General features: G+C 43.8%; 1 protein-coding gene across 1 annotated transcript in view; it reads left to right on the top strand.

Moving 5' to 3' along the window:
• Heg1 (heart development protein with EGF like domains 1) overlaps positions 1 to 25,871 on the top strand; it is a 91,465-nt gene that overhangs the window by 11,538 nt on the left and 54,056 nt on the right. The window contains exons 2-5 of the mRNA XM_042668249.1: positions 12,068 to 12,364; positions 15,199 to 15,465; positions 23,023 to 23,352; positions 25,531 to 25,854. Of these exons, the coding sequence (XP_042524183.1) occupies positions 12,068 to 12,364; positions 15,199 to 15,465; positions 23,023 to 23,352; positions 25,531 to 25,854 (1,218 nt within the window). The remainder of the gene's footprint in view (positions 1 to 12,067; positions 12,365 to 15,198; positions 15,466 to 23,022; positions 23,353 to 25,530; positions 25,855 to 25,871) is intronic.

The raw sequence follows: 25,871 nt of genomic DNA, 5'->3' as shown, positions 1-25,871 counted from the left end.
TTGAATTCAGGGCCTGGGTGCCCACTGTCCCTGAGTGTTTCAGGCAACCACTCTCCTACTTGAGCCACACCACCACTTCTGGCATTTTGGTGGTTAATTGGAGATAAGTCTCACAGATTTTCCTTCCTGGGCTGCCTTGGGGCTGCAGTATTTAGATATTAGTCTTATGAGTAGCTAGAATTACAGGAGTGAGCCACTAATGCCCAGCAATATAATTTTTCTTTTTTTGTGTGGTGCTGAGGGTGATTCCAGGGCCTCATGAATGCCAGCTAAGCACTTTACTGCTGAGACACATCTCTGGCCCTGATGTCCTTATTTTCTTTGCTTAAAATTGCATTTTCTAGCCAGGCACTGGTGGCTCACGGCTGTAATCTTAGCTACTCAGGAGACTGAGATCTGAAGATTGTGGCTCAAAGCCAGCTCTGACAGAAGAGTGTGACACTCTTATCTCCAGTTAGCCAGCAAAAACCTGCAAGTGGAGGTATGGCTCAAGTGGTAAAGGGCCAGTCTTGAGCAAAAAAGCAAAGCCAAAAGTACAAGACTTTGAGTTCAAGCCCCAGAACTAGCACAAACAAATAAATTGGGATCTTAAAAAATTTTAATTTTACTATTTGCTGTGTAACTGTGGGCAAATTATTCAGTGCCATTATATCTGAGTTCCCTTTTCAGAAAAACATGAGACCATCTTGGAGGACTGTCATGAAAATAAGCTGAGATAACCCATGGGAAATGCAGGTGGGCCTGGTCTACAGCAAATGATATCGATTATAATATATATTATATTTATATTATGTATGCATATAAATAATAGCATAATATATATATTATACTCTTACTTTAATGTATTATAACCCTGTTCTGTTATATCTTTCACTTTTAATTCCCGAGTTTTATTTCTCCCTTGCCCTGTAAGTTTCTCCCTTCATTTTCTCTTTTCAACCTTCTTTCATTCTTCTGACTTGATTTCTTGAGAATTAAGAAACATACACACACATACACATGCATATATGTTATACATATGTTTTATATCTATATAGATAGATGACCTATAACATATCTATATGGAGCTATTACATATCTATCTATATGTTATAGCTGGGTGCTGGTGGCTCATGCCTATAATCCTAGCTACTCAGAAGGCTAAGATCAGAGGATTGCAATTTGAAGCCAGCTGGGGCAGGCAAAGCTAGAAATGGAGCTGTGGCTCAAGTAGTAGAGTGCTAGCCTTTAGCAAAAAAGCTCAGGGACAACCCTCAGGCCCTTAGTTCAAGCCCTGGTACCAACACACACATGCACACGCGCACACACAAACACACAGGTTATATTTCAATAGAGCATCAGCTTTCCTAGACTAAGTCTACTAAGCATCTTAGTAAATGTTTCATGTCTCTATCTAGATTTCACTTAGTTACCCCTTGAAGGAGCCTCCATGGTGAACGCCACCCAGAGGTACCAGGCCCCTTCCTTCTCCAGCCCAGGCCTGAGTCCTTTGTGCCAAACTATTCCCTCACCTCTATTTTCAACAATCTCACACCATCCAGACGAATGATGTTTCTGGGATTTCCTTTGAGTCTGGGGCCACTTCACAGAGGTCTGTAGAAGAGATTAATGGCTGAACTTAGAAAAGCCAGCTGCCTGTTCTTGTGGAGAGATTTAAAGCCCAGGACCCTTCTCTTCTGCAGTCTGGGCTCACAGTGGTTCATCCTCTTCTTCCTGCCCCGCCTCAGCGCCTCCTCTCAGGCTCTTCCTCCTCGGAACCAGGATGTTTTTCCTTGCCTTTTTATTGTTTCACTAACCTGGCAGGTCTCCTTTGGTGGATCCCGCCACTGGCTTCCTCTGTGGATGTGAGGGAGGGTTACAGTGACCAGGGCCCTGCAGGCCTGCTCCCTTGCCTTGGGCCCGCTCAGCCAAGCCTGATGCTTTATCAAAGCTTTCCCCTAGGCCTAGGAGCCTCCTCTTCAGCTGCTCTGTTGGGTGTTTATTTCTCAAAGGATAGAGGTGAAGAAAATGGAGGGGCCTAGAAATAATAAGGCAGACCACCTCACTGCAGGAGGCTGTGTGTGTACGTACTAACTAACTAGGAATCTTCTGACCTTCCACCCCAGGGCTTTTTCTCAAGGCCTTTCAAACAAACAAAAACCCTGTGGAAATATTTTTAAAACAAAGAGCTCAGGGTCCCCTCAAGGTCCTTCCTCTGTCCCTCCTGCCTGAGTAGTGTCCCTGAGATGACTTCAGGGCCAGTTCTGTTTCTAGAAGGCTGACCTAAGGGCTCCAGGCCAGCCCTTGCCTGAGCCCTAGCTGGGTTCAGTCCTGCAAAAATCTTCAGGGAAGGGGAGAGGAGGGGAGGGGAAGCTACCCTTCTGAACAAAAAGCTGGTCCCACACACAGGGAGGGAAGTTACTGTGTGTTTCATAAAACTTTACAGTGTCAACACTAGTGTCTGTCCCCTGGGGAAGCTTTTGAAAAATCGGATCCCTGGAGCTCAAGTCCAAATACTTCCTAAATGTGTGTGAGTTTTTGTTTTTTGGTTTTTTTATTTTTAAGAGTAGCGTGGGGGTGGTGTTGCTCCTTTTAAGGTAAGAATGAGGAAGGAAATCAAACTCCCACAGAGCCCTGGACTGTCCAGATCTAAGACCAAGTCTTTTGTTCACACAAACTCATTTGGCTCCTAAACGTCCTCCACCCAACATCATTACATCCGCAGCAGCCCTTTCAAAACACAGCCCAGAGTGGCAGAGCGAGTGGGCGGCTGCCTTTCTGGGGAGACTCCAGCCGCCTTCCCCCAGTGCCCCCATGGTTCCTGCCTGCCCCAGAATATATCACCACCGGCCATCCGGCCTGAAATCCCCCTCATTTGGAGGGCTGGGGGGTGGGAGGCAGGAGCAGGAGGGGGGGAGGGGGAGGGGGGGGACCAATTCCTAGTCCCAGCCTTCAGCCTTGCAAACTCCAGGGCACAGCACAGCCTTGGCTCTCTGGGCATCTTTGGAAACCCGAGGGATCATGGAGATTTATTTCCAGTTCTGCTTCCCTTGGAAGCCCCTTGAGGTAGTTCTTATATCTGAGTCATTCTCTTAGTCCTCACAGTGTCTTCCCTAGGGCGGGTGCCCAGTAAGTCTATGTATTTTTTTTAAATTAGGGCTAAATACACATAGCAAAATTTACAATTTTAACCATTTCTAAGTGTATGATCCATGCCATTGCGTAAAATTACAAGGTTGTTAAAACCATTACCGCTATTCATTTCCAGAAATTCTTTGTTTTTTGGGGGGGAGGGGGGGTCCGGTCATGGGGCCTGAACTCTGGGCCTGGGCACTGTCCCTCAGCTCTTCAGCTCAAGGCTAGCGCTCTACCACTTGAGCCACAGCGCCACTTCCGGCTTTTTTCTTTTTGCTTATGTGGTGCTGAGGAATCGAACCCAGGGCCTCAGGCATGCAAGGCAAGCGCTCTACCACTGAGCCACCTTCCCAGCCCTAATTTCCAGAAATTCTTTAGCGTCACAAACAGACACTGCTTTAAGATGTCCCAGTCCCTCCTGCCCCCAGCCCCTGATGAACTCTGTTCTCTGAATTTCCTGTTCTAAGAATGTCACATATGTACAATTATATGATGCAGTCCTTTTGTGTCTGGCTCATTTCATTTATGTTTTCAGGGTATACCATAATTGGTAGTCTGGGTTAGGATTTCACTCATTCCTAGGGCTATAGAACATGTACATGTATGCGTGTGTACTGTGAATATACATATTCACAATGCATTCATTCACTGATGGACACTTGGATTACTTTCATCTTTTAGCTGTTGTGAATAGCGCTGCTGTGAGTGTGGTATACAAGAATCCATTTGGGTCTCTGCTCTCAGTTCTTTTGGATATGAAAGAGTTTTAAGTCTTTCAGGGACTGCTATACTGTTTTTCCATGGTGGTTGTACCATTTTACATTCCTACCAGCAATGCATGATGGCTCCATTTTCTCTATATCCTTATTGTTCCCTCCCTCCCTCCCTCCCTCTTTCCCTCTCTCCCTCCTTCCCTCTCTCCCTCTCTCCCTCCCTCCCTCCCTTCCTTCCTCTGTCTCTTTCTGCCTCTCTGTCTCTCTCTGTCTCAGTCTCTCTATCTTTGGCAGTATTGAGGTTTTAGTTACAGTTTCATGTTGTTTTGTGCTTGTTAGGCAGGTGTTCTACCCTTTCAGCCAGGCTTCTGGCCTTTTTTGCTCTGATTAATTGTGAGATAGGGTCTCGTTTTGCCCAGAGCCCCTCTAGGCAGTGATCCTCCTATTTACGCTTTCTGCCATAGCTAGGATGACATGTATTCACTCCCATACCCAGCTACTGGTTGAGGTAAGGTCTTATGAGTTTTTTTGCCCAGGTTGGCTGAGAAACATAGTCCTCTCAATCTCAATCTCCTTCCCAAGTAGCAAGAATTATAGACATGAGCTACCAGTGTCCAGCTGTTCTTTTTAATAATAGCTATTCTAATGGGTGTAAAGATGAATATTTCTTTAATTCATAAATGCCACTTACTGTCTGTATTGTGGATTTAGAATTGTTTCTTCTCCTCGTGGACCTTAGTCCTGACATCTGAGGTTGCTGTGGTCCTTAGGAATGGTTGTCATCTATGGAGGGTGTGAGCATCAGTGATAAGCCATGATGCAAAGCATCATTGGTAAGAGCAGGGGAAGCATTCCATGAATTGGAGTGGCTAAAAGAACTGGCTGAACTTTAGGTTTTCAGCCACCACTGGCCCACTGTTTTTGTTTTTGTTTGTCATGGGGCTCAAACTCAGGGCCCACTTCCAGTTTTCTGGGGATAAGAGTCTCCTGGACTTCCCTGCTCCAGCTGGCTTCGTACCCTGATCCTCAGATCTCAGTTTTCTGAGTAGCTAGGATTAAGGCATGAACCACTGGCAGCTGGCTCCCCCGTTAGTTTTTATCTGAGTGTGTGTGGTTCCTGGGGAAAGCAAATGAAGTAAAGAACCAGGCTCTAGTCTTTTTCTCTGCTCCCTATTTTCTAAGTTAATCTGGGCAGGCAACTTTTATGCTCAGACTCATTCTTCTCTTTCATAGGGGAGCAAGCATACCTTCGTGTCTGCCACTCAAAATGTCAGGAACCGAAAGGATAATTTAGGACCCCTAAAATTATCCTGTAAAAAGCACTTTGCAGATTGGAAAATGTGTGGGATTTCTTAATTGGATCTCTGAGAACAGAAGTGTAATTTCATTCTCCTAGAAAGCACCTGTAAAGCCTCCAGCTCCTTTTCACTCTTAGGCTTCCCATTATACTAAAAGGGGGCCCAAAAGGGAGGGAGTTTGAAGTCCCCCTCACACCTTTTAAGATCTCTCTCTCCCTCTCTATCTCTCTCTCCCTCTCTCAGTCTCCCCCCCCCCCCCCATCCTTGGGCTTAGACTCAAGGTCTAGGGTACTGTTTCTGAGTTTTATCTACTCAAGGCTAGCACTTTGAGCCACAGCTCCACTCCAAGTTTTCTGGTGGTTAATTGGAGATAAGACTCTCACAGACTTTATTGCCTGGGCTGACTTCAACCTTGAGCTCAGATCTCAGCCTCTGGAATAGCTAGCATTATAGGTATGAGTCATTGGCACCCAGCTTTTTTTTTTTCTTCCTCTTGTGAGCAATTGTATTAGGGAAATCTGTAAAGATTGCAAAGAAACCCACTCATAGGTACAGGAAACTCCTTGCTGGCATCTAACCATGTAGATAGAAGGCACCAAACCCATAGCTCAAAGAGGGGTTTTTCAAGTTTTCACATCTCAGAAAAGCTCCAAAGGGAGGCAGGAATGGGGAATTTTACAGTCCTGTACTGGTCTAGAACCGTTCCTTCCTGACCTTTAACTTTAGCAAGTTGATCTTCATCTTTCATCTACCAGGTGGCAGCCCTGAAAGGCCAAGGGACTCTGTAGTTCATGCCTGACCTGGCTTCCTCGGCTGCCTGTCAGGATCTGCCCACTTCCTCTTCACTGGCTTGCTTCCTTGCCTTTTTGCTTTTCTTCCTTCCTTCCTTCCTTCCTTCCTTCCTTCCTTCCTTCCTTCCTTCCTTCCTTCCTTCCTTCCTTCCTCCCTCCCTTCCTTCCTTCTTTTCTTTCTTCCTTTCTTCTTTCTTCCTTCCATCCTCTCTGTCTCTCTGTCTCTGTCTCTGTCTCTCTCTCTCCCTGTTTTTCTCCTTCCTTCCTCCCAGTACTGGGGCTTGAACTCAGACCTGGGTGCTTCCCCTTAACTTTATCTCTCAAGGCTGGTGCTCTACCATTTAAGCCACAGCTCCACTTCTGGCTTTTTACTGGTTAGTTGGGGATAAGAGTCTCATGAACTTTCTTGCCCAGGCTGGCTTCAAACTGTTATCCTTAGATCTCAGCCTTTTGAGTAGCTAGGATTACAGGCGTGAGCCCCTAGCACCCAGCTGGCCCTTCTTGTAATCTTGTGTTGTTTTTCCCTTGTAATCTGTGGCCAAGTTCCAGGTTCTACCTCTCCCTCCAAATTTCAGTTCCCCCTTAAATCAGTCCTTGATGCTCGACTTGTCTTTCCCAGGCCCATCTTCTCTCCTTCCTCCTAACCAACAGACCAGAACCTTTCACTGTTACTGGATGTTTTCACTTGGAGATTCTAATGACCCACCTTCACAACTGGTAAACAGACTTTTATGGTTTCAAACACATTCTCCATTCTGACTCTCCTCTCTCTTCATTACCATTCTCTTCAGCCTGCTTAAAAATTCTATCTGTCCTGATTTAGAAGTCCTGTTGCTCAGTAATGATGTGCAGCTGGTACCCAACTAACGTGGCCTGGCTCCCAAGCCCATGTGCAAGGCGGCTTCTTTCCTCCGAGGGAGAATCAAGGACAAGGACAGCGCGGTTGTGTGTAAGGCTGAAGTTTCAAGGCTAGTGGGACTTTTGTGTCACTCTGCCCTAATAGCCCCCCCCCCCCCCCCCGGCCTGAAGCCTCACCGAGGAAGAGTGAACCCAGACCTTGGTTCTGATCATGTCTGTTGCTGGTATGTGCATGTGCTGGAAGCATCCCGTCCGTCTTTCAGGCCCCTCAGTTTCCCCACCCATCGAAGCTGTCACGAGCATTAAATGAGATAATTTGTTTAAAAACTTTTACCAGATGGTAAGCACTGGGTAAATGTTCGTGAAATCCGATTCTAAATTGAAGGACATGAACATAAAGGGCTCATTCTTCAACTGTGTGCCCCAGAAACACAAGCTGGCGGCTGGCAGCACTTGACATTTGGGTCTTTCACAGCTTGATGGCTAGGGTAGGGGTGGGGCTGGTCCTCTAGGAGGAAATTGCCTCTTTGGGTGAGTCCTGGTATACTCCTCTGCACTGCTCCCAAACAATGTGAGCTGAAAACCTCAAATCGCTGGAGAGGAGTGGTGGTGAACAGCTGCTCATTAAGAAATCCGATCCTGGGCTGGGCTAGCATCCCTCATGATGCTGCCTCCCAAACATGTTTTAGAACATTCAGACTATGCCACTGTAGTGGAAGTTGTCAACTTGAGGGGATTAAACAAAAAGCAGGCGAAGTAATAAAACTCTATTGTTAATCTCCATTCATGATGGAAAGAGAGCAGTGTCCTGACATAGAGGGTCAAGTGACGAAGGAAAGATGGCATTTCCTGCTCAAAAGGTAACCTGAAGCTGGTCACCAATTGCTCATGCCTGTAATCCTAATTATTTAGGAGGCTGAGGTCAGAGGATCCTGGTTCAAAGGCAGCCCAAGCAGGAAAGTCCATGAAACTCTTTATCTCCAATTAACCAGCAAAAAGCTGGAAGTGGAGCTGTGGCTCAAGTGGTAGAGTGCTAGTTTTGAGCAAAAAAAGAAGCTTGGGGACAGAGCTCAGGCCCTCAGTTCAAGCCCCAGGACTGGTGTGAGTGCCTGTGCACGTAAACACACACAACCCGAGAAACCGGATTTGCCAACTTGTGTGTGGCTTGCTGCTGTGGCTCAGTGGCCATAATTGGTTTGGTGAGTTCTTTAAGTTTAGTTGTCTGGTAACTAAAGTAACCAACTCGATCTGCCGGGCTCAGCAGCAATAGCCTTGCTTGTATTTCAGAAAAGTAGGATGTTTCTATAATACTCATGAATTATAAACAAGGCTGTGATAAACTTCCTTATAGTTGTCATTTTGTGTACTCCCTTCATCTCCCTGAAATGAAAAATTCCCAGAAATGGGCCTTCTAGATCAACTTAAGTTTTGGGCAATGGGTTGTTTAAATTTCTTACCAGAAAGACTGTGCCAATTGTATTCTTTTTTTTTTTTTCTCCCTAGTACCAGGATTTAAACTTAGGGCCTTCTACTTATTAGGCTAATATACTACCACTTGAGCCATGTCTCCAGTCCTGCTTTTTACTTCCTGTTTTAGAGATGGGAACCTAGTGCACTCCTCGGCTTGAGCTGTCCTCACGCTATGATCCTTTCCAGCCTCTAAGTAGCTAGGATTATAGGCATGAGTAGTGACCAGTTCCTTGTAGATTTTGTGAATTTTTAAAACAAATTTCTTATTTATTAGAATTTGCTCAGCAAATGATATAAATTGATTTGAAAATATATTCATCTAGAGAGCATTTGCATTAGTTTCTGCCAGTCTATCTCCCTATTACTTATATGAACGTGACTGCGTGCACTCAACCATTTGAGTCATACCTCCATTTCTAGCGTTTTGCTGGTTAATTGGAAATAAAAATCTCATGGACTTTCCTGTCCAGAATGGCTTCCCCCCCACCCCACCCCAGTAACTAGGATTACAGGCATGAACCACCAGCACTCAGCTTAAATCACCCTTCTGGAATGTAATGCAGTCATTTTCAGTAGGTTTACAAGTTTAAGATCAATTGTATCTACATCCTGAACTTGTGGTTCAGACTACCATAGTCAAAGTGAATTTGTGCTGAGCCACTCATATATAGCCTGGCTTTATGGTTACCAATTTTTGAGTGAGATTAATTTTTTTCTTTCACTTATACCCCAAATTGAAAGGCTAGGTTTTCTTGCTGGCTCCTCTGCAGGGCAGGTTTGCTTCTTCTTTTTTTTGGAGCCGGGGGTTGGGGGGTGGGGGCAATCATGGGGCTTGAATTCAGGGTCTGAGCTCTGTTCCTGAGCTTCTTTTGCTCAAGGCTGCACTCTACCACTTGAGACACAGCACCACTTCTGGCTTTTCCTTTTTATGTGGTACTGAGGAATTGAACCCAGGGCTTCATGCATGCTAGGCAAGCACTCTACCACTAAGCCATATTCCCAGCACTGTTTATATTTGATAACCTAGATGCAGTTCCCTGGGGCCCCCAACTTCATGCTGGTTTCCTTTGGAGCTCTCTTGAGAGTTGTCTTCCACCTCCTGCATCCCTGTGGCCCTCAAAACAAGTTCAAGGTCATAAATGTTGAGTGGATGCCAGCTTCAGTCTTAGCTTATTTCTGAATTTCTAGTCTTCATTCATTTTTTGGTCTCAGAAGATTTGATTCTTTACATACCGACTCAGCAATGCACTTGGAAATTTTTTTTTTTTTTTTTTTGGGTCCAGTCGTGGGGCCTGAACTCTGGGCCTGGGCGCTGTCCCTCAGCTCTTCAGCTCAAGGCTAGCGCTCTACCACTAGAGCCACAGCACCACTTCCGGCTTTTTTTCTTTTTGCTTATGTGGTGCTGAGGAATTGAACCCAGGGCCTCAGGCATGCAAGGCAAGCGCTCTACCACTGAGCCATCTTCCCAGCCCATGCACTTGGAAATATTTTGAGAAAGAATTTTCTTCAGCACTTTTAGCTGTTGGTTGTGGCAGGATTTTTGAAGGTGCTGCAGGACTGTCCATCAGCCTTTTAGTTTTGTTTGTAGTATGTATTTTTTTTTTCCTTTTCAGCCATCATTGTTCTCTCCTAAGGGAGAGAGTAGGGTTCAAGTTGAGCCACTCCTATGTTAAGGTAGACATTTGTTCCTGCAGGGGGGCTCCTTGAGCTGGCTGGACTGGGACTTTCACTGTTCCCAGGGTCATCCATGCTTCATCCAAGGCCAGCCACACTCCCCAGTGGCAGAGTCTCACGCTTGTTTTAAGTGCTAACAGAGTTAAGTTCATTATCTTCCTTTGTAGCTTGTCAGTTTGGTCATGAGTCTGAGGTCTTTTCTGTCTACCCACAATCACTTTGGGGTATGTGTGTGTGTGTGTGCACACACACTTGTGCGCACGCACACGCTCATACTGGGGCTTGAACTCATGGTCTGGGTACTGTCCCTTAGTTCTTTCATTTAAGGATGATACTCTACAGCTTGAGCATAAGCTCTGTGTCTTGTGTCTGGCTTTTTTTTTTTTTTTGTGCTTGTCCTGGGCTTGAACTCAGGGTTTGGGTGCTGTCCCTGAGGTTTTTTTTTGTGTGTGTTCAAGGCTAGTGCTTTACAAATTGAGCCATAGCTCCACTTCTGGCTTTTATGATTACTTGGAAATAAAAGTCTGGCTCTGCCCCAACTGGCTTTGAACTGTGATCTTCAGATCTCAAACTTCTAAGAAGCTAGAATCATAGGCATGAGCTACCAGTTTCAGGCTTATGTTTGGCTTTTTGGTTGTTAATTGGAGATAAGAGATTCAGAGACTTTACTGCCTGGACTGGCCTCCAGCTATAAGCCTCAGATCTCAGCCTTCTGAGTAGCAAGGATTATGGGCATGGGCTACAGTGCTCAGCCATTATCACTTCCTATTTGGTTTTCTTTGAGAATATTGTTTTTTCACTGTGCCCAGTTCACCAAGAGGATAGTGAAAGTGTCCTTAAACTCTTTCATCCAGCTAGGTTAGCTGCCTTTGCAGCTCAGACAGGAAGAACAAAGGGGACATGCCCCATGGGTCATTGCTGTCCATAACTTTAGAGTCTGAAATTCAATTTAGGGACTTGGTAGCAGCCCCTGGAGACCCTTTTCCCTGCCTCATTTCTAGTGTAAGCCTTGCCTGTGTGGGGCTAGATCCAGAGAAGCCTAGATGCCTGGGCAACTTCCCTCCCTCTACCGGAAGCCTCTGCTAATGATCACCTCCAGGAAACAGAATAGAAGGCTTAAAAACAGTAATCCTCAAGGGATTTGAGGGAGGAAATGATTCCCTTAGGAAAGTTTGTCTGAGTCTCTTGTGGAAGTTTTTATAATCTCCACCCAACCCACCTCAAATAAGGGAGTTACTGCTTGTGGTACCACTGATCCAGAACTGCCCTGGCTCAATAAGCCCTCCTTGTGGTGACTGAACTGTAGCCTTTTGGCTTGCCAAATCTGCACTGGATTTCAAAGGTTTAAGCCAAAAAGTATAATGGTATCTTGGAGATTCTTTATATGAAATGTATATTGAAATGATAATGTGTTCTGCATGTTAAATGAGATAAAACATTAATTTCACGTTTTAATTATTTAAAATAGGTAACTATTAAAGTTACTTGTAGGCAGGCACCAGTGGCTCATGCCTGTAATCCTAGCTACTCAGGAGGTTGAGATCTGAGAATCAATGTTTGAAGCCATCCCAGGCAGGAAAGTCTATGGGACTCTTATCTCCAGTTAACCACCAAAAAGCCGGAAGTGGAGCTGTGGTTCAAGTGGTAAAGCACTAGGCTTGACCAAAAGAAGCTTAGGGACAGTGCTTAGGCCCTGAATTCAAGCCCCAAAATAATTCTTCAAGCCCAAAATAAATAACGTTACCCATATGGTTTTTGTTTGTTTCTTACTATGTTCTGGACAAGCATTAATCTACAAGATAACTTATTCCTTCTGTGTGTGTTGGTGTGTAACATTTACATGCAAGCTATAGTCCGCCTGCCTGCAGTCTCTGTCCACCAGATGGTTTGACATTGTTACCTCACTCATAAATATAACAGTGACTTCATGCATCCCCACGGAGGTTTTTTTCACAGTGACCACAGCCCTTCCTCCCTGAAGCAGAAAGAGAATTGTTTCCAATTGGGGATAATAGAAATGGGACTTTCAAGGAGACCTTTAGTCAGCAATAACCTCAAGTGGCCTGCTGGCGATGGTAAATGGTCTTCTCTGAGGGTTTAACTTTCAGAAACCAGCAAATCTCTCTGATGCAATTTCTTGTCCTTTCAGCTGCTATAAGCAACTATGGGTCAGGAAGGAGCAACACTGAGCCCCACAGTGAAAACATTGCCTTCCGTCAAGCTCTACAGGACCTTTCAACGGTGGCCTTCAGAGAGGGTGTCATGGCTCAGACCTCCAGAACTAGCCATCTTTCTTCAGAATCTCTGGAAGATCTCCCTGCTCTTACTGAAATGGCAAGTGCCGAGGGAAGGAATGAGTCTTCAAGTCAAACAAACTTCACCATTTCACCTGTTGGGCACTCATCTGAGATCGCCATGGCTCTAACCTCCCAGGACAGTACTTTATGTGAGTGTGCATGGTGATGCTCATTATATTTGTGTATGTTGTGATATATGCACCTCATCTGTGGCAGGCCAGATGAGATTGTGGATTTGTTGAGCATCCTGGTTGGTCTGTGGCATCTCTGTTTCATGGCTGGTCTGAAACAAACCTCTCTCTCTCTCAGTTGTGAGGCTTGAACTCAGGGCCTGGGCACTGTCTCTGAGCCTTTCTGTGCTTAAGGCTAGCACTCTATCACTTGAGCCACAGTGCCATTTCTGGCTTTTTTCTGTTTATGTGGTACTGAGGAATTGAACCCAGGGCTTCATGCATGCCAGGCAAGCACTCAAACCTTAACCCTCTTCAGGGGTCTTACCACACCCTCTAATCTCAGAGGAACAAGTCTGACAGGATGTGTGGTTTGGAAAAATGGTCAGGCTGTCTTTGTTTGTGTTATGGGGTTCAAAGGGTTGTTCCTCTGTTTGTATAATTTGGTGGTTTCCTTTTTTATATTTTTGTGCCAGTCTTGGGGCTTGAACTTACAGCCTGGGCACTGGCTCTGAGCCTATTTTGTTCAAAGCTAGTGCTCTGCTAATTGAGCTACAGCTCTACTTCCAGTTTTTTGTTTTTTTTTTTTTGGTGGCCAATTGGAGATAAGAGTCTCATGGAAAAAAAAAAAAAGAAAACAGAAAATGCATGTTAAGGAAAAAAAAAAAGAAATATGCTAAAAAAAAAAAAAAAGTCTCATGGACTCTCCTGCTCTAGTTGGCTTCAAACTGCTATCCTTAGATCCCAGCCTCCAAAGTAGCTAGGATTAGGGGAGTGAGCCACTGCTGTCCAGTTTGGTTTGCTATTTTTAGCAGATGATTTCAGGAAAGGACTGGGACTCCATGGGTAAGATTTGATTGAAGCACAGAAGACAGAGAAAAGTAATGGTTGCTAGGTATCTACTACATACCAACATAGCTAGTCTAGTAATGGTTACAGGAAGCTGGTGAGGTCATGTTATTCTCATAGGAATTTGAGCACTGAAGCTCAAAGGCTGTAATGAACCCAGTGTGTGAAGGACAGTTAACAGGTCTCCCAGCTAGGCTTGCAGCCTAAGTCTGTGTATCCAGGGGAGGGGGATGCCCAGCCTGAGGGAAAGTTCAGAGGAGGGTACATGTGGCCTCTTGGTGGGGCAGCAGGACATCCTGTCTGGGAAAAAGCCTAAGTTGTACACAGAGCAGCAAGTAGGACGGTTGTGGTGGAGACAATCATGGAGGACTTTTGTAGTTCAAACCTGATATTTTGGGAAGAGTGACTAAAGGGTTCTACCTGATGGAGTGATACTGTTGAGGCAAATGTGTTGAGGATTCATCCAGCAGCCCATCTGTAAGATGTGTGATGTAGAGGTAACAAGAGGAAGGGAATCTATAGAGTGAGCTGAACAACCCACCTAGACAAAGTCATCCAGACCCCAGGAGCTAACTAGGTGACAGGGGCTGAAGAGGTAGGTCTTGGTAAAAACTTAACAAAGGAAAGATGATAATTGATGAAGAACTGAAGGCTGAAGCCATCAAAGATGACCCCCGTGGCTTCAGACTATAAGTCTGATTGGAAGCACTCAGTGCAGCGAGGGAAATGTATGTGGGTATTCTGTGTTTCATCCATACTGGCTATAGAGCTTAGGAATTCAGCATGACATACTGCTTTGTTCTGGTGATCTTCCAGCTTTTGGAAATTCTGTCTACACTGGATTCCAATAAATTCTGGGCCCAACTTCATGGGATGTGGGTGATGAGTTATGATGATAAGACACAAGTTTCTAATTAGATATAGTCTGATACTAACCTTCAATCTGCACCCCATACTGATTATTTTACTATTACACCCTCCCCATCCATGCACAAAATGAAAAAATGATAAGACTATGAGGTCAAAAAACTTGTCTTGGTTAGTGGCTTTTCTTTCAAGAGTTTATCTATTTGGTGGTACTAGGTTTAAACTCAGGGTTTTGTACTATCAAGGTAGGCAACCTACCACTTGGATCATTCTACCAGTCCTTTTGCTTTAGTTATTTTTCAAATAAGGTCTCCTGTTCATACCAGGGCTGGCTTAGATTGCGATCTTATCTGTGCCTGCCACACATGGTTAAGAGCCACATGCTACCAAGCTCAGCTTTTTCGTTATTGTTGTTAAGATGGGGACTTGTGCACGGTTTTGCCCAAGGTGGTCTTGTTTTTCTTTTTTTCTTTCTTTCTTTCTTTTTTTTTTTTTTTGTCAGTTGTGCGACCTGAACTCTGGGCCTGGGCGCTGTCCCTCAGCTCTTCAGCTCAAGGCTAGCACTCTACCACTTGAGCCACAGCGCCACTTCCGGCTTTTTCTGCTTATATGAGGCTGAGGAATTGAACCCAGGGCCTCATGCATGCAAGGCAAGCCCTGAAATGTAGTTTTTCTTATCTTTGCCTCTTGAGTGTCTAGGATTATAGATGGGTACCACTGCACCTGGCTCAGGAGTTAGTTTTTTCATAGAAGGAATGGTTGATCCTAATTTCTTATCACATCTATATATTTCAGAGGTCAGAGCTGACTCCATTTAAAATGATTAATGGGAAGTCTGTTGGGAGAGAGAGAGAGAGACAGTGTCCTGAGGCTTGAACTCAGGACCTAGACACTGTCCCTAAGCTTTTGTGCTAGCACTCTTATCACTTGAACCACAGCTCCATTTCTGGCTTTTTGGTGGTTAATTGGAGATAAGAGTCTCACAGACTTTGCTATTCATGCTGTGATCAAACCAGGATCCTCAGATCTCAGCCTCTTAAATGGCTAGGATTACAGACCATGCTAGTAGAATTTTAATTACTGCTATCTATGTTCAGCCTCGAAAAGATCAGAAGAAAAAAGTTCTCCTCAAATGGAGAGTGAGATATCCCCAGTCTCCCTGGAGAAGGGGAAGGAGCTCCCAGGAGTGAGAACTACACACACCCAAGGAGCCTACACATCAGCTTCCATCCAGTCCTCTCTTGCTTCGGAGCCCAGAGAAGGGACCATGCTCTCCAGGAGGAGAAATTCCTCAGAACCAGAGCTCATCTTACAGCGTTTCTCCAGGACACCAGCTTACTCTCCTTCTTCAGGCCATCCATCATGTGAGTACTTCTGCCCTTAGCTCAACCCCTCCATGGCAATTAGAATATAACTATAGTTATATAGTTATAACTATATATAGCTATAACAACAGGTGTACAGTCAGCTCTAACAGCAGATAAGGCAGGGGGGTGGGGAGGGAGGAGAACCATTCCTCTAATGCCAAGCAGCATCTAGAGTACAAGTACAACTTATGTAAAAAGTTGATTTCAGTACTGAAGATTATTGTCAAATACTTTTTTTTTTGGTGGGGGATGGTACTAGGTCTTGAACTCAGTACCTGGGGTGCTCTCCCTTAGCTTTTTCCGCTTAGGTGCTAGAGCCATCTCTACTTCCAGCTTGCTGCAGGTTAATTGGTGATAAGAGTCTCATGGAATTTTCTGCCCAAGCTGGCTCTGAACTGTGGTTCTCAGATATCAGCCTCCTGAGTTAGCTAGGATCACAGGTATGAGCCACAAGGGCCTAGCTCAAGTATGTTTTAACTGTATAAGGAGGAAAAGGATCATCAGCTGCTCTAGGTCATCTATTCAGTGCTTTCTGCTTCCTCCTTCCCGTTCTTCTCCCCATTCTCCACACCTGCACACAAATATTGTTATGGAGCTGGTGTATCTTCTTACACAAAGATCACATGCTGGGGTGCTCTAGTGACATGGTAAGCACCATCTATTTGATATTTGTTTTATTTCTTCATCATTTCAAAAACCATTTCCTTCAGTGGCCAAGAAAACATGAGTACACATTTTCCTAGGCATCAACTGTGTTTGAAGGCGCGGTGTAAGCCCCTGTGGCTGTGGACTGCTGTCCTCTCTGCCCTTCCAGCCCTGCTGCTCATCAGTGTCAGCTCAGGAATTGCATTTCCTGCATCCTTCTTCAGTTCTCTGGTCCTCTGTGCTCTACACCATGACATACCTGGTTATCCGGTGCCTACACCCAGGGCTGTAATACTAATGAGGACACGGGCTGTGCTTGTGACTTCTAGATTCCCCAGCCCCCAGAACAAGGTGCAGTTAATAAGAAATAGGGCTTCCCATGCTCAAACCCCCTCAGGGGACGTAACTTGCCATGGTCTAAAGAAAATGCTGGGAACAGCTCCTCTTCGCTTTTCTCAGGTGTTACTCAGTTTTTGTGTCCTACTTGTGTTTCCTTTCTTGGGCCACGGGGAATAAGGACAAAAAGGGTCAGAAATACTCTTGGGAAACTGAGGTTAGTTCGCTTCAGAAATTTGCTATTTCAAAATTCTTATCTGTCAGAGGTTTTTCAAGGTACTTTGCAAGACTAGGAGTTTGAGTTTGTCATCAAAGCAAAAACTGAGCCCAGAGGTCCTTTCTGTGGTGTCTATTTAAAGCAGCCAGTTCCCTTTCCATATACTTCATATACAGTTTCCTGCTGACTGGGTATGGATATAATTTATGATTCATGTTTTTAGGAGATTGCTTTTAAGATTATTCACCAACATTGGCTGGATTGGATAAAAGCTATGATCCGTTGCAGGTCCAGAGTTCTGTGGTTCAGTGATTTACAACCAACTTTACTAAATGGTGAAAAGGAAGCATTTTCTAGGAAGTTCCACTTTGATTCTGGCCAGGCTCATTTAATATTTATAATTTATAATTCAAGCCAGAACTGTGGTATATTTGAAAATCAACACATGTTTCTAATTTTACTGGACCTAATTCTCTATTCACCTGTATTTTCAACAATAAAAAGACAACTTGACCTTCATATTCTGAGATTTTATTCTTCTAAAAACCTTCTATTTCTAATTTTTGGAGAGCTTTATTATAGTGTTCGCATTTCCTGAGTCTTTTACTGATGATTTCTCTTCCTTAGTGAACTAGGTGCTGTGTTGTAGTCATCTTCTTTGATTTCCCCTCCTTTGGGGCAGAGGATATATGTACCAGGTCCTGAAGCCAAAGAGCAACCTAAGTTATGCTTTGTTTTTTTATAGCTGATCTAAGAGAGGAACTGATGGCTATCATCTGTAATCCTAGCTACTTAGGAGCTGAGATTTGAGGATTGTGTTGAAGCCAGCCCAGGCAGTCAAATCTGAGAGATTCTTATCTCTAACTAACCCAGCAAAAATGCTAAAGTGAAGGTATGACTCAAGTGGTAGAGTGCCAGCCTTGAGAGAAAAAGCTAAGCAAGAGTTTGAGGCCTTGAGTTCAAGCTCCAGTACTGACATGGATGGATGGATGGATGAATGAATGGATGGATAGATGGATGGATGAATGGATGGATGGATGGATGAATGGATGGATAGATGGATGGATTAATGGATGGATGGATGGATGGATGGATGGATGGATGGATGGATGGATGGATGGATGGAGCAAGGTGGTCTATCACCATCAAACAGAGCTTGATTTACTTCCTACCTACCCTGAATGGAATTCTGGAGATTCTACTATCTCATCCTGGCTACATAAAATGTAAAGCTGCAGCCACTCAGCAAAAATGCTGAGGTTGAGCTGGCAGGAGCTGAGGCTGAGGCAGAGCTTGAGTTGCCTGGCCTGGCTGTCTAGCTCTGTGAAGAAAGAGAAGTAGAGAAATAGGATGGAGGCTTGTGTCTTTTGGCTGCTCTATCCTATAGTTAATGTTAATGCTGTCAGACCAGTGAGTCAGATTAGTGATGCTCCTTGCAAGGGGCAGCACAAAGTGGGGAAGGACAGCCCTCCTTAGCAGAAACATGAAAGGTTCAGACGATCTGAAGGTTTCTCTGTAGTGCTGTCATTTGGTACACCCTACCCCACCCACATACATACACTCAGCCTTTGTAGCTGTCCACTTCTACCCAGCTTTGCATAAGCATGAGTGATCACAACATCCAAGGTTGGATACCCAGGAGTTATCTGCTTCTGAAAACAAATCCTATACCTTACAGAATTAAAGCAGGCATAGGCCTAGACTCCAGAATCAAACTTTACCAAAGAAATTCTTCTTCTTGGCTAGGTGCCAGTGGCTCACTCGTGTAAGTCTAGCTAATCAGGAGGCTGAGATTATAGTTTGAAGCCAGGAAAATCCATGAAACTCATCTCCAGTTAACCACCAGAAAACCGGAAGTGGTGCTCTGGCTCAAAGTGGTAGAGTACTAGCCTTGAACAAAAGAGCTCAGGGACAGTGCCCAGGCCCTGAGTTCAAGCCCTACAATTGACAAAAAAAATATTCTTTTTGCTGCTTTACCTCCTGTGCTACTATATACATTTCTACACATTCCATGTTTTCTATCATGGTCGTGCAACTTTTGATCATTGGGGAAAAAGTAAAGAAATAAGCAAGAAGAAAAATTCTCTTTTGAAGGCGGAAAGAGATATGTGTATGTTGAATTGTGTGAGTGGCTACAATTGAGCACTAAATTTAGTCCAAGTTTCCTGGAAGCCAGGGCACAAAGGGAAGTTGGGTGGGGCATGAGATTGTTGTCAGATAAATTAAGCATACAATTTAGTCCATAGGCACATGTTTAGGGGTTACAAATTCAAAGTATTTTTATGTAGGAAAGTTGAGGACTGTAAATTTTTTCACTTGCTGTTTTGTGGAAATTGTGTTTATGTTCTTCAAGAGGTGATATTCTATATAGAATCTCAATAGGAGCTGAGGGTTTAATAATGGATCTCAACTTATAAAAGTATTTCTGTGGGTAACTGAACTAATGTGGTCCAGGTAAATTGCTTTGTGGTGACCCTCAGTATGTAAAAGGAGAGAACATAAATGGCTCAGGAGATTTATCTTTCTCAAATATCAGCTACTTCAGCTCTACTTCTGGCAAGTTCTGGATATTAGTCAGGTCAAGGTTGAGCTTTCTGAAGTGTGCTTGAAGTCTACTGTTTTGTGCTCATTGGAGTGACCCATATTAGACCAGATAAGTGCTATAAAGATCCACCTCTTGTTACAAAGACCAGGATCTTGGTTTGTGTCTGCTCCCAATGGTACTGGGATTTGAACTTGGTCTCATGCTTGCCGGGCAAGCACAATACTACTGAGCCATGCCTCTAGCTGGTTTTGACTGGTTATTTACTGCCCATCCCGCCGTGCTTCATTTGTTTATTTTTAGGCTTCCCATCCTGGCTTTATCTCCAGAGGTCTGCAGGCTTGTAGGCTTTTCTGCCTAGGTTGGCCTGACATTGGGATCCTCTCAATCCCAGCCTCCTATATGGCTCTAGATGACAGGTGGCCACTGTACTTAGCTATAGGTTTAAAAGAAGTATCACTCACTCTTCTTCCCAGGCTGGCAAACTGCAGTCCTCCATTCTCAAGTTCCTACACTGTGTCTTCATTTTTGAATGGATACTTCCAGGATGGAAGCAAGAAAGGAAGGACAATTATTGAATAATCAATAATGCTAGCCCTACTGACTAGAAATGTCCCCTTAGATTTAGATAGCAGGTGTTTGTTTAGTAACATAACTAGTGACTACAGTTTAGTTTGGACCAGATACTTCCTCTCATCTACAGAAATATTCACGCACATTTCATTGCTTTGCTGTGGAATTGAGATTAGGGGATAAAGTGCTTATCACATTGTAATTGGTCAGTTAAAGGTAGTGTTTGGTTTTGTGACAGTCTCTCATGTAATTCAGATTGGCCTAGCTTGGCCTATGTAGTTCAGGCTGCCCTCTAATTCATGATCCTTCTGCCTCAGGCTCCTGAGTGCTGGGATTATGTGTGCTCATTGCCCAGCCATGGTAGATTTTATAATGAAGTGGTGTTGAGATAAAGAAACAATGTTCTACAGAGTGCTTAGATCTGAGAAAACACTTTTTCTTTTTTGACTTGGTGACTTTTGTGATCATTATTTCTGTGGCCATTTAGTTGTTAAAACTACCAAAATGAATAGGCCTGGGCTATCCAAGCTGAATCCAATAAAGTCAACACTGTTTTCAATGAGAATATTGAATGAGTAGGAATAAAATTGATTTTTGTGTGTGTGTGCATGTATATGCATATGTGTACACATCCTACAGGTACTGGGGCTTGAACTCAGGACCTGGATGCTGTCTCTTAGTTTTTCCTTCAAGGCTGGCACTTTATTACTTAAGATGCAGCTTCATGTTTGACTTTTTTGCTGATTAATTGGAGATAAGTCTCATAGACTTTCCTACCTGAGCTAGATTCAAATCTCTATTCTCAGATCTCAGTCTCCTGAGTGGCTTGGATTACAGGCACAAGGCATAGGTGCCTGGGTAAAACTGTTTTAAAACAGTGGAGCTAATTAATTGGGGCATATATCTTCTTTTTTTTATACTAAAGTGCTTTTTGTTTTTGCTGTTTTCAAGCTAGATGTGGTTTAGATAGGCTATCTGATTTCTCCACACCTTTCTATTCTTTCATTGTAATTACTGTTCATCCACACCTTTCTATTCTTTCCTATCAGTTTCTTTTTTGGAGTGCTTGCACCTTGATTTTATTTGCATTAAGGCCAAACAACTAGCATGGCAGGCTATGTTCTAGCAATAGCTGGGTCTGTGGTTTTCTGTAGGAGTAAAGGGAACCCTTTGTTTCCTGTGTTTTCTCTTTCTATATCTAAAATTTATTTGTGCTTTTGGTCACCACTGCCCTTAAGTGTGGTCTTCAAGGAACTGTTTATGATGATAACTTCCTTTTCCCCCTTTCTGGGCCATAATTAACAGCTTAAAGTCATTATATAGGTGCAGAACACTTTTTACTAATTTTAGCTTATTATTATTATTATTTCTTGCTCTATGTTTCTTTCTGCTCCCCAAGCTTTCCTGCACTTTGTTTTTGTTTGGAGTAAAATTTATAATTTTTTGTGGTACTCAGGATTGAACCGAGGACTTTGCATATCCTAAGTACTGGCAGGTGCTCTACCACTGAGCTACATCAACAGCACCCTAGAACTCAATTTTAATGTACCCTTTTAGAGATCAATTCTTACCCTTTGGAATGTTCTTTGTGGAAGACAGCTATCAGTGAGCCACCTATAACATTTGGAGCAGACCATGCAGTTTCACCCATGGCATAAATTGAATTCTTTTTTTTTTTTTTTTTTTGTCGGTCGTGGGGCTTGAACTCTGGGCCTGGGCGCTGTCCCTCAGCTCTTCAGCTCAAGGCGAGCACTCTACCACTTGAGCTACAGCGCCACTTCCGGTTTTCTGGTGGTTTATTGGAGATACGAGTCTCACAGTCTTTCCTGCTCGAGCTGGCTTTGAACCGTGATCCTCAGATCTCAGCCTCCTGAGTAGCTAGGATTACAGGCGTGAGCCACCAGCGCCCGGCATAAATTGAATTCTTAAGGCTCTTGACAATTACTGAGTTGTCACTACAGTCCATATACCAAAAAAACTGTTCTGAGCCTGGAGTCCTTCATGTTCTAGGGGGCTCACTGGAGTAGTCTCTAGGTTTGTGAACTGGTTTCTAAAGCTTAATAAAACTAATTAATTATAATATTAAAGGCTATTTTTGGTAGAATTACATAAAATTTATGGGGGTGAGAGGGTGTTTAAGAATAAGTACCTCCTGCTAGTTAGAAGCTTCATTACTTGATGAGTGCAGTTTGGTCAATAGCCTTTCAAAGTTCAAGGTTGATGATAGCCAGACATTGAGTAACAGGAAAGAGCCTTTGATGGTGATATTACAGCCCTAAGCTAGGAGTAGCCTGACTGTGTTCTGTAGAACACTAGCCGTGGGTAGGGGGAGACTAGCATCCTGTGGTGGCCCAACTTTTTACTGTCTTACTGGATTTAATCCATAATAGCATTTGAACAAAGAGACTACACAGCTAAAACCAAACAACACTTCTTGAAATGCCTGTTCTGAGTTACCAATAATGTGAAAATCAGTTTCATTTTCTTCTATAAAAATCATGGTAGGGGCTGGGAAGGTGGCTCAGTGGTAGAGCGCTTGCCTTGCATGCCTGAGGCCCTGGGTTTGACTCCTCAGCACCACATAAGCAAAAAGAAAAAAGCCGGAAGTGGCGCTGTGGCTCAAGTGGTAGAGTGCTAGCCTTGAGCTGAAGAGCTGAGGGATAGCACCCAGGTCCAGAGTTCAGACCCCACGACCGGACCCAAAAAAAAAAAAAAAAATCATGGTAAATAGCTGGGTGGGCACTGGTGGCTCAGGCCTGGAATCCAAACTACTAAGAGGCTGAGATCTGAGGATTGAGGCCAACCAGGGCAAGAGTCCTCAGGACTCTCATCTCCAATTAACCACCAAAAAAACCTTAAGTGGAGCTGTGGCTTAAGTGGTATTTTCAGAAAAAAAGAGCTCAGGGACAGCGCCCATGCCGAGTTCAAACTTCAGCACTAGCAAAAAAAAAAAAAATGTCAAGGTAAATAATGTATTTGTGTTGCTTTTGTCTGGCTTTTTACAGCATTCCTTTCAGCTTGCACATAAAGCTTTTCCGTGTGCTTGGTGAGGGGCCCACACAGATCTGAGTTAGAGCTAGTAAGGGGAGACAGAAGGAGTGTACCCTGCTTGCACATGTATGTGTAAATACATGCACATGCCATCTATTAGGTCTAGTAATTAAACTTATACCAAAATGTAATAAAACACTATATTTCTACTTAGATACATTCCCTGATATTCTGTTTTCTTCTGTTTCAGCTTCTGAGAGGATGGAGGGATTTAATGATGGTGTCACTGGTGTCCACAGCCCATCAGGCAGCCACAGGAAGAGCATGCATGCTGCTTCCACGCTCACTGATGGTGTCCCAAGGGTGCTCCGGTCTTTGGCTGTCAGCCTGGCACCTGTAAATGAGACAGAGGGCTTCCCTGATCACTTCAGAACTGCTACAACTTCTATCTCACCCACTGTGGAAGAATTGAGAACTAACAGTAAAGTAACTGAGAACCCAGGAGATGAAGAATTCCTTGAGCCATCCACAGAAAATGAATTTGGATTTACATCTTTACATGGGCAAAATGACTCCTTAAGTAAGCATTCCATTTTGATCAGTTGGGACATTTTTGAATAATTTTCTCTGGGGGCTTCTTCAAAGACCATCTGTAATCTCTGAAGTAAAAGTGTGCTCTCTGATGACAGGAACTCCTTTGTCTGGTATATCATATTACTGCATTGGTACTTTCATCCTCATGACAGCATTGAAGTTGAGTTGGGCTAGTATCACCCCTCTTATTGATCTTTTTTGGTGACAAAACTGAGGTGTAGAGCAGGGGTGAGGAACCTCTTCATTCTTGACTGTAGGTCCACAAAACCATTTGCTACATGATGGAATAGACATGTCTGCTTCTTATTGGCTCCTAATTGATAATTTTATATAGACTGCAGATAATGCTAAAAACATCCAAATGACTCCTGTTAGAGGAAAAGTTTCCGCTCCCCTGGAGGAGGATTTAAGTGATACCTGCCAGCCTTGTAGATTGCTCAGCAAAGTGGAGGGTGCTCACAGTTGGTTCCACATTCCATTCATTCTACTGTATCATCTTCATAATGATACTCAGCCTTCCCCCCTTTTCTTTTTTGTTTTTGTAGGTTGTGGGGCTTGAACTCTGGGCTTGGGACCTGTCCCTGTGCTCTTCACCTCAAGGCGAGCGCTCTACCGCTAAAGCCACAGTACAACTTCTGGTTTTCTGGTGGTTAATTGGAGATAAGAGTCTCACGGACTTTCCTGCACAGGCTGGCTTTGAACTGCGATTCTCAGATCTCAGCCTTCTGAGTAGCTAGGGTTACAGGCATGAGCCACCAGTGCCCAGCTCTCAGCCTTTCTTTATGGCCTCAGGGCCTGGGCATGTCCTTCAATTTCTTTTGTGCAAAGCTGGCACACTAGCACTAAGCCACATCTCCACTTCTGGCTTTTTTGATCATTTATTGTAGATAATAGTTTCATGGACTTTTCTGCCTGGGCCAGCTTCGAACCTAGATCCTTTTGAGGTTCAAAGCCAGCCTGGGCAGGAAAGTTCAGTGGACTCTTATCTTCAATAAACCACCAGAAAACCAGAAGTGGCACTGTGGCTCAAGTGGTAGAGCTCTCGCTTTGAGCTGAAAAGCTGGGAGACAGTGCCCAGGTTCAGAGTTCAAGCCCCATGACCGACCAAAAAAAAAAAAAGAACCTAGATCCATCCTTAAGTCTCAGCCTCCAGAGTAGCTAGGATTACAAGCCACTAGCCCTGGGCCAATAGTTAATTTTTAACTAGTAGGAATTAGAATGGTAATTAGTATTGCAACTGTTTTAGAAAAGTACTTTGACTATCAACTGTACTTAAGCACATTGTATTAATTGGATATCATAACATACTCCCTTGAACTACTTCTCAGGGGAAAGAGATTGAAACAGTCAAGCCTATTACTCTTATTTACATATGCTATTTAAATGTCCCCATTTACTACTTTTATTTTTAGTATTGTTATCTTACTGACATCCCCAAAATTTTAATTATTTGGAAGATGCTAATGTGTGTCAGGTGATAGAAATAATAAACACTAGGTAAGATTTCTTACAAGAGGAATCTTTCCTTAGAGAGGATTCACCTTTGTAAAAAAAATAAATTTATTGTTGTTTTAGAGGTAAAAAACACTAGGGTTACCTTTACATACATCAGGTATTAAGTACATTTCCTTTCGCATAGTGTCATCTGTTCTCATTCCCTCTGATTCCCTCCCTCCCCTCTCCACCCACAAGTTGCATAGTTCATCAGTGACCAGTGCAGCCAGTGTTCCACAGCTGCACTTTGTCACCCTTTTTCCTCTGATTCTGTGCCCTCATCCTACCCTCCCACAGATGGGCACGTGATACCAGATAAAAGGTAAAGAATACAGAGTCATAAAAAAGAAAAAACAAAAGTCCTTTGTTTCCATACCTTTGGAGTTCATTTCAGTATGTATTTTATTTTATATATATATGAAGAGGTGCTTGGGTATTGTACTTTTGTGATTCTCTCCTAAGGCTATCTTCTTTTGGTCTTACTGTGTGTGGGTATCTAGAATTCTGTGCAATTTGTCATATCACACTGCATTTTAAGTCTAACTTGCATCTCAGAGAGTATATGTGCCATCTGTCTCTCTGATCTTGGCTTAGAGAGGACTCACTTCTTAGTCGCTGAGGATCTTTTTCATACCCTGTAATGGCCTTTTCCCCTTCTAATACCTTACAGCCCTTGGAGGACATCAGCTTGCCAGCAGCTCTGAAAGGCTCAGGCCTCAAACGGAGACTGTGTTAAGGTCACTACCTGCCATTGGAGCTGGAGAAAGCACAGCACACTGGTTCTTGACCAATAGCAAGACATCTGCAAATGTGAGAGAAAGCTCTCCTTCATATCCTGAGGTTGTGAACACTTTAGTTTTGACCCAATTCTCAGACTCTGCTCAACAGTCCAAGGGAGGAAACTCAGTGCTGGGTGAGAGAAGTTACTCAGAGTCTTCATTTACATCTTCCTCAGAAAGCCTGGATTCCTCAGCACCACCTGGAGAACGCTCAAGTAAGATTTCATTTTAC

The sequence above is a fragment of the Dipodomys spectabilis genome, unplaced genomic scaffold (genome assembly GCF_019054845.1).
Source record: "Dipodomys spectabilis isolate Male_0828 unplaced genomic scaffold, ASM1905484v1 ptg000017l, whole genome shotgun sequence".
NCBI lineage: Eukaryota > Metazoa > Chordata > Mammalia > Rodentia > Heteromyidae > Dipodomys > Dipodomys spectabilis.
This window is presented reverse-complemented; position numbering and strand designations above follow the sequence as displayed.